The following is an 8,656-nucleotide window of genomic DNA, read 5'->3' as shown; positions in this document are numbered from 1 at the left end:
AATTCTTTATTGCAACCATGGTATTACAAGGTGTTCTTATGTTAGTACAGTCATGGACCCTACTAGGGCGTGGCAACACGTTTCGACGCCGTGTCAAACACAAAAGCTGTCACGCTGACGCCACATCATCGAAGTGTCAAAACTGAAATTGAACTTTATGCATATGCACGTAGGTCTATGTTGCTCTGTTGTCTGTGACCGATTAATCGGTCTTTGGCTTTGAACCTACGGTGCGTATCATTGGCGTCCAAAAGGTTAATAACTAGACAGAAGATATTTTCCATAATACCAGCTCTTTGACTCTATCGTAAGTAAAATATTTAGGAAAGTCTAAAGGCATCTGCTCTACAGTCCAGTTGGATCCATTCTTTACTTTATCCAACAGACTGAGGAATGTCTTGTAACACGGCGCGACGGAGTCCATGTGTTCTGTCGTGAAGACGTAGCGTTTTTCTAGCGCCATGTAGAGGGTTTTAGGTGGGTTGGTGTTAAGGATCTTTTGTACCGTTGCAACGAATGCGGCAGTCACATCATCGTCGTATACAACTGAAAATTAAACGGAACGTCTTTAGGCAGGTAATATATGCTTGTTTTATCTTAGTAATATTTGTTTTACGCAAAAGCCAACGACTGAAACAGCAGGTTTTTTTTTTCGGAAGAGTTGTCGTGCCCATAGATAGTGTTATAACCTTATAACGCTTATAAATGTTAAGGGGCCCACTGATTACCAGTCCGCTGGACGATATCGGCCTGTCAGTTGTTCGGAACTGTCAACTTTTTGTTCTGACCGCTATCGTCCGGCGGACTGTTAATCTGTCAGCTCCCAGTGGCTCATATATGAGCCAGAACGCTTATGGGTGACGTCATATCGTGGGATTCGACAGGTTTAGTGGGTCCCCTTATGCTATACCTTGTCAAAGTATAATCGTTATAGTTTCAAGTGGGGTTTGATGACACATGATGTTGGCGTGTGCATGACATTTTTGAACGACCTAGTAATAGGGATGATGACACATGTTGAATTTTATAACAAAATCTAGTAAAATAGATAGCAAACGAGCAATTTATCACAATAATGTGGATATTAAAATAAAATATTGAAAAATTACAATAATACAGGACCTGAAAGTTTCAAAATTTAAGTTTTTTTTTAACTTCCAAAAACGATAAAAGTAAGGGTACCATTCATTCGATTCCTTACATTTCATCCAAAAAAATATTGTATAGCAACTATAGCCTGACCAGTAATATATGATAATTGTCAAGAGGGCGCTTTTATTCTCATGTATAGGGTGACAATTCAGTGTAGTATGAAAAAATTAGTTCCAGTGAAATTCCGCAACATGGCGCACCCTCAATAGATCCTGGTTCACCTATATATACAGTATATATCTACATAAACGCAATATTTCACCGACAAAAACGCAATTTTCTTGTTTTGTCCATACTACAAAATGGGCTCCCAGAGACATTGACGTCACGTTCCCTTGTCGTTTTGTTTAGTTAGGGCGTTTCGCGAGTGAAGTGCGACTGTCGGCCTTTGACTACAATTTTTGACTTTTGTGTTACTTTAATGCAATGGGTCCCATATAGACATTTGATCCTAAAAACAAACCCGATCGATTGATACCATAAATGAAAATTAGTCATGTAGCCTATTAAAAATAAGGACGTAAAAGAACTTACCATCAGCCGCTATAATAATGTCGGTATCTCTGATGTCCCTAGAGAGTTGCTGGCTCCAAGCCATGTCGGTGAAGTCTAAAGCGTCCACTCTGAACTCTGCTTTTATCAGCTTTTCATTGTACTTGGTGTTCAGTTTAATAAGTTCTAATATACCGCCGAGGTTTATATCTAAAAAAAACACATGATGCTGTATTGAAGTTAAATACCTAGGGGACAGGACTGAATCCAATACCTTTAAACGAGCAATTCTTGTTTATTTATATATATATATGTCGGGGCTTAATGTAGGTTTAGGTATTCAGGAATGGCTAGATGCACTAGGTAGTACATCCGTTAGGGCGTAGATATTTAACGCGAGAACAAGTACGCGAGGCGTAATGCAGTCTCTTTATTGCCACTGTCCGACCAGAATGAGGTTCAATTCCAGAGTGACCCAGCCTGCAGCCTGGCGATACCACTCACTCTAGTCCACAAAAAACCATGAGCTAATTAATTATCAAACAGAGCAATTTCCGAGAACACATTCAGACGTTACAAAAACCCCTGACGCCTCTAATACGCTCCCAAGTAGGGTTGCCAGATCGAAAGGCGCTGTTATCGGGAAAAAATCTAAATTTTTCGGGATTTTGAGACTTAAGTCGGGGAAAAAAAAAACAACGATATTTTACATTATTGGCACTCAGTCAGCTGCTCTGCCCATAGACGTTTTTATAACGCTGACGCGCTCGACACGGGTCGCTCGCTCGCTCGACGACAGTTCGGAACTTGAAATTATTGTTTTATAACGTACAGCTGTTACAATTTCTACTTTGTCGGGAATCGGGAACACATGCTAAAAATCGGGAGAATCTCGCCAAATCCCGACCATCTGGCAACCCTACTCCCAAGCCTCTTGAAGAGACATCTTTATTACCCACGTCGCTTACAAGTGTTTTTGATAAATCGTAAGTAAGTCATGTAAGCGCCCATTATTTGAATTTACCAATTATTATCACCTGCGCGTCGACATATATATTTCGGGGATCTCGGAAACGGCTCTAACGATTTCGATGAAATTTGCTATATGCGGGTTTTCGGGGGCGAAAAATCGATCTAGCTAGATCGATTTTTCGCCCCCGAAAACCCGCAACTGCACAGCTGTCTTATCTCTGGGAAAACGCGCATTTTCGAGTTTTTATATGTTTTCCGAGCGAAGCTCGGTCACCCAGATATTGAAATATAAAATAAAAGAGAGTACATTCAACACTATTAGAAACTATCCGACATGCATTAGACCCAAGATATTGTACGCTAAACACTGGCTGATTGTGACGGACATTACAAATCCGAATTCCACCGATCTTTACAAATTTAACACGTTCACTATCCCGTGCCCCACATATGGGTCACGGCAAGCCTCTATTAAAAGGCCGTAAGGTTGACAGTGAACGTGTTAAATTAAATACCAGTTCTGTGAAAAGATATTAATACTACAAAGCGAAAGATGGAAACATCTTTGACGTCAACATGCTGTCGATGAACATGAAATTAAATTTAAAAAATCGTACCAGTGCATATAACTTTCTTGGCGTATATTCCAGCAATAAAACTGGTCAGTCCAGTTCCAGCTCCCAGTTCCAAGATAGTCTTATCTTTAAGTGCTCCTTTCACTCCTAGATGGATGAGCAAATCTCCTATAAGAAATGCCCCCCTCCACACTTGTAAACCAACTAGGGCTAGTTTGGTTTTAGAGCTGTGTTCTGAAAATTATGTTCCATCTGTATTAGTAGATATACATTATTTATAATTTCTTGTTTTAATAACATATATATAGACTTGCTTGAAAATATTAAATAATAATATAAATGAAAATGATGTTGTATATACCTATGGCAAATAAAATTTAAGTTTTAATGATATTATTTTAGAATCTTACCAATTTTTATGATTTCTTTTTGTGGTCTTTCAATGTCCAAGTCTTCGTCATCATCATATTTAGGTTTGTGGTCATTTTTGGGCAGCAAAAACGGGAATTCCGAAATCACGTCTGAAATTAATTATTATTACCTATGTATTTTTTTAATAAATATATTACTACTAGGTAACTACACCTATCAAAGTTAACTTACTGCCTTCAATCAGTGGTGTAATTTTAGTATTATAGTTATATTCTCCATAAATCTCAGAAGTCACTGTTAGTTCCGGCATCTAAAAATAAAAATTACTTACAATAATTTGCAAACACTATACACTACCAGGCAAATACACAGCCAGATTTCTATTCATCATTTTCTAAATCATAATGTACAGTTACAGAGGAATGGCTAAAATAAACTCAAGGGTATTTTATTGTTAGACTCAATGCAGTTGCCAAATCAAAAGAGGCAATAATCAATTATATTCAAACTACAGACTAAAATTTATAATTTTTTTGCTTAACACACCTTTACAACTCTAAGAACAAATGTGAACTTGTTTCTAACTGATCTCAATGAGGAAGGACAGGGCATAAAAATTGGATGGCATCCAATTTTTTAACTTTTAAATAAATTCGCATAAATGATGTGCGCGAGAGTGTTAGTTGGTAGTCATAAGTCATTTGTAGTGAGCTACGGACTACAGTTGATGGGTCGATTAGAGTGTAGTAGATAGGTACAGTCAGACAAATATTTTTTTTACACTAATTTGTACTTCCCATTGGAAATGTATCAAAATAAGAAATACTTAATTAATATTATATTTTCTCATAGTAATAATTCTGAAATGGATATTTCAGCGTAGGTACATGATGAAGTTTTCAAACTGCAAACTGAAGACAAATAGGTATAGTATAACGAATAGACTTTAAGTACTTACTTCCATATCGACGTATATCCTGCACGTCTTCCTTTCCGATTTATTTTCAACCCATGATGAAAATGAAATATTTTTGTTAAAATATTCATATAAAACATCATTGGTCACGTAAGTACAACACTTGATACGAATAGCATCAGTAAATACTAGGTATAAAATTTTTCACTGAAAGAGAAGAAAAAAGACTAATGTTGTTTATGCTGTATGTAGAAATTATAAGACACTAAAATTTCGTAGAAATGTTTATCAAAACACCGGGGGCCAAAATAAGACACGTCCACATGACACCATTCATTGATAGGGTTAAATGTCAAAACAAATTCCGATAAGCGCGCTTGTAATGTGTTCGATGATTTGATGTGTTCCTATGTTGACATTGCCAACGCGATGATTTTATTTTTAGACCATAATAATTATATCTTAAGTGTTTAAAATCGAAAGGCAAGGAACTCATACCATTTCGCATATCCATTTTATTTTCTACAAATATTTTAAATGTCACATTTTTTTCCGTTGGCTGAATGAACTTACGTCTTAAGTCTTATTTGTTGATTCACGCGAATTAAGAAAACAACATCAACCAATCACAGCCATACACAACGATCGACGCTGCCACGTCAAACGTCACTTCGAGCAAGTGAATGAAGTGGCATAAAATTTCGGCTTTGTCGGCATTTCGTAGTTCTTCGTCTTCCGAGTAGGTTTTAAGTGGCCGGCTAGTTCAAAATGCGTTTTCTTTTACTTACCGTAGCGATAGCCCTGCTGGGCGCCGCACTCGGAGACGATGTGCCTACAGAGGAGAATGTACTTGTGTTGAGCAAATCCAACTTTGACACTACAGTTCAGGCGAACAACTTCATCCTGGTGGAATTCTGTAAGTTTTAGCTAATTTACATAAATTAACTTAAAATTTCAATACTATTTAGCGTAATAATGTAAAGTTTTTTTAATCGTTTTCACGCATAGAGGGTATTGACACGTCAAGACGCCGGTACAGTTATGCTATGTGTAGGTAGTTGAAAACGTGTTTTTTGTAGACGCGCCATGGTGCGGCCACTGCAAGTCGCTGGCGCCGGAGTACGCCAAGGCGGCAACCAAGCTGCTGGAGGAGGAGTCTCCCATCAAGCTGGCGAAGGTTGACGCCACACAGGAGCAAGAGCTCGCGGAGAACTACGGCGTGCGTGGCTACCCCACCCTCAAGTTCTTCAAGAACGGCAACCCCGTTGACTACACTGGTATTTATAAATTAACTACATTTTCTTATTAAGTTTTCTTATAAACCTGTAGCCATTAAGTACTATTGTGACTCATTATATCATTAACGGCGCGTCTAATTGGCTGTTAACTGATTACACAGTTGAAGATATTTTGATTTGAAATTAAACACGTATTTCCCAGTTTTCCGTTTTTGTCACTTATTACAATTTATCTCATTTTATGATAATCTTAATATCACTATCAGTTCTTTTTCTCATACAAACCTACAGTAACAAAATTTTAGTTACTCTAGCCATTATTTGTTTAGAAAATTGTTGGAAATTGTATTTATTTCTTAGGTGGCCGCCAGGCTGATGACATCATCTCCTGGCTCAAGAAGAAGACTGGCCCTCCAGCGGTCTCTGTGACCTCAGCGGAACAAGCCAAGGAGCTGATCTCCGCCAACAACGTGATTGTGTTCGGTTTCTTCCCCGACCAGGAGACGGCCAAGGCCAAGGCCTTCCTGAACACTGCTGGGCTTGTGGACGACCAGGTCTTCGCCATCGTCTCTGACGAGAAGCTCATCAAGGAGTTGGAAGCTGAGGCTGAGGATGTTGTTCTGTACAAAAACGTAAGTTACTAATCCATACAAATATTATAAGAGCTGTCTGTCTGTTACCTCTTTACGCTTAAACCGCTGAACTGATTTAGTTGAAATTTGGTATAGAGATAGTTTGAGTACCAGGGAAGGACATAGGGTAGTATTTATCCCAAAAGTCATCCTTTAAGGGGGTGAAAAGGGGGGTGGAAGTTTGTAAGGGGAATTGATAAAAAACAGATTGGATCAAAAATAAGCTACCCAAATTACTAACTCCACGTGGACGAAGTCGCGGGCAAAAGCTGGTTTATTTATATGCTTCACATCAAATGATAATCACTATGACAGTTTCTTTCAGAAACAGTATGATGTAATAAACTTTTTCCTAAACTACACAATAAAATGGGTGTAGGAATACTACAATATAATGACTTTGAAAAAGATATTTTCAATAACTGATAAGATTTCACTGATAAAATCATGACACTGACCTATGGGTCAGAATCCATTGCGTTCACATGGCTGCATTGTTGCATACCTACTATGTTATCTGTAGCTGACAACAGTGATAAAAATAGATTCAAAACTGTTATTTGGCAATTTTTTTACAATATCTTCAATTTATTTTATTAGTAATTAGTACTGTGGCCTATTTTATAAAGCTACAAGTTACAATTTACAAGCGGAAGTCTCTTTCTAACCCTATGTGTTAGAGCGAGACTTCCGCTTGTAAATTGTAACTTGTAGCTTTATAAAATAGGCCACTGATGGGAGACTTGTTATGTTACAAATGTCTTAATTAGTTTTGTTACTAAGTCAACATTAATATAATATAGTTTAATTTTATTCATGATCAGTTAAGCATTTTGAACATTTTTCAAAACTTTAACACTATATTTATTTTTGTATGAATGAACAAATCTATGTAATATCTTATATAGCCTTGATATTATACCTTGTATATGACACCGTAAGATTGTGAATCCATTAGTTTACAATCTAACGTAGGTTAGGTTACTTTATAATCTCCCTACCGTCAGTTTATAATTTAACTAGCGAGATTATAATCTGACGAGTGTTTACAATTTTAGGGTGATATACACACCGTGTATACCATTGAATTCTCTTCCTTACTTCGTGCAAAATTTTTACATCTCTGTTTGTTATGGTCCATTTATATTTTTTTGTGTAATTAAGTCTAAATAAATAAATTGTACCATATATTTCGCCAACAGTTCGAAGATCCCCGCGTCAAGTATGAAGAGGCTCAATTTGATGAGGACTCCATCAAGAAGTGGGTGTTTGTCCAGAGCATGCCTCTCATCGTTGAGTTTTCCCACGAGACAGCCTCCAAGATCTTCGGAGGCCAGATCAAGTACCACCTTCTGCTCTTCTTGTCCAAGGTAAGAAACTTATATCACTAACTTTAAATCATCGTCATTTAGTCGAGGAAGCTCATTCAATCCAAACCTGATCAAGGTTCGAAAGGATAATTATCAATGATAGTTGTTTTGATAATTATCGCGATTTTTATCCCTGATAATAACTTAATTAAATTTGTAAAAAAATAGCAAAAAAAACGTCAAATTATTTTTTACTATCAAAGATTTCATAGAAAATAAATATATTATTATTCAATGTTAGTATGTCTCACAACAGTTTAAAATCGAAAATAAATATACCACCATCCATACCTGGGATAATTATCCGATATTTATCGCGATAATTATCATAGACTAATTATCTGGATAATTTCGAACCCTAAACCTGATAATATTAAAGTGGGCTTTACTGTGTTTTTCTTATACCAGGTTCACAGATATACTCATCTTTCCAAAGCAATTTGAAGTGTAAATAATACATTGTGACCAATTGACCATTATCACTACATAGTATAAAACAAAATCGAACCTACTGTATGTCTGTCTGTATGTATGCTTAGATCTTTATAACTACGCAACGGATTTGATGCGGTTTCTTTTAATAGATAGAGTGATTCAAGAGGAAGGTTTATGTATAATTTGTTAACCCGTGCGAAGCCGGGGCGGGTCGCTAGTGATTTACCAAACTCTTCAATTCAATTTTAAGTCTTATTTGAATGGTTTCGAATTAATTTTTTTTTCTTAACCGTGACATCTTCAGTAATACGAATAAACTTACAATTTGCGTCGTAAGTTTAGTTTAGTCTATTCTTATCTAAAACCAGTTTCCACTTAATTTGAATCTAACATCACAAGCCATAAACCTAATTACATAGTTCCGTGACACTCATTTCATTGAATTAAATCGTTGTATTTAACTGACCATTCGTGAACTCTATTGCATTGAGAATAAGGTCTA

The 8,656-nt window shown here is 36.7% G+C and overlaps 2 protein-coding genes across 5 annotated transcripts in view; one reads left to right on the top strand and one right to left on the bottom strand.

The window, feature by feature from the left end:
* Nucleotides 1-261: 261 nt before the first annotated feature.
* The window catches only part of LOC134651976 (methyltransferase-like protein 22), a 16,867-nt gene continuing 8,472 nt past the window's right edge, over nucleotides 262-8,656 (bottom strand). The window contains exons 1-6 of one of the 4 annotated variants that reach the window (XM_063507123.1): nucleotides 4,522-4,544; nucleotides 3,795-3,873; nucleotides 3,602-3,712; nucleotides 3,234-3,425; nucleotides 1,687-1,854; nucleotides 262-546 (exon numbers count right to left, since the gene is read on the bottom strand). In XM_063507123.1, coding sequence (XP_063363193.1) covers nucleotides 263-546; nucleotides 1,687-1,854; nucleotides 3,234-3,425; nucleotides 3,602-3,712; nucleotides 3,795-3,873; nucleotides 4,522-4,527 — 840 coding nt within the window. In that variant the 5' untranslated portion in view covers nucleotides 4,528-4,544 and the 3' untranslated portion in view covers nucleotide 262. Of the gene's footprint in view, nucleotides 547-1,686; nucleotides 1,855-3,233; nucleotides 3,426-3,601; nucleotides 3,713-3,794; nucleotides 3,874-3,979; nucleotides 4,003-4,109; nucleotides 4,191-4,521; nucleotides 4,545-8,656 lie in introns of those variants that run through there. The other 3 variants (XM_063507122.1, XM_063507124.1, XM_063507125.1) reach the window with 3 other exon arrangements.
* Nucleotides 5,135-8,656, top strand: part of LOC134652030 (protein disulfide-isomerase) — a 23,744-nt gene continuing 20,222 nt past the window's right edge. The window contains exons 1-4 of the mRNA XM_063507183.1: nucleotides 5,135-5,395; nucleotides 5,559-5,756; nucleotides 6,078-6,349; nucleotides 7,552-7,719. Of these exons, the coding sequence (XP_063363253.1) occupies nucleotides 5,248-5,395; nucleotides 5,559-5,756; nucleotides 6,078-6,349; nucleotides 7,552-7,719 (786 nt within the window). The 5' untranslated portion in view covers nucleotides 5,135-5,247. The remainder of the gene's footprint in view (nucleotides 5,396-5,558; nucleotides 5,757-6,077; nucleotides 6,350-7,551; nucleotides 7,720-8,656) is intronic.

Source organism: Cydia amplana, chromosome 11 (genome assembly GCF_948474715.1).
Source record: "Cydia amplana chromosome 11, ilCydAmpl1.1, whole genome shotgun sequence".
NCBI classification, from domain to species: domain Eukaryota; kingdom Metazoa; phylum Arthropoda; class Insecta; order Lepidoptera; family Tortricidae; genus Cydia; species Cydia amplana.
This window is presented reverse-complemented; position numbering and strand designations above follow the sequence as displayed.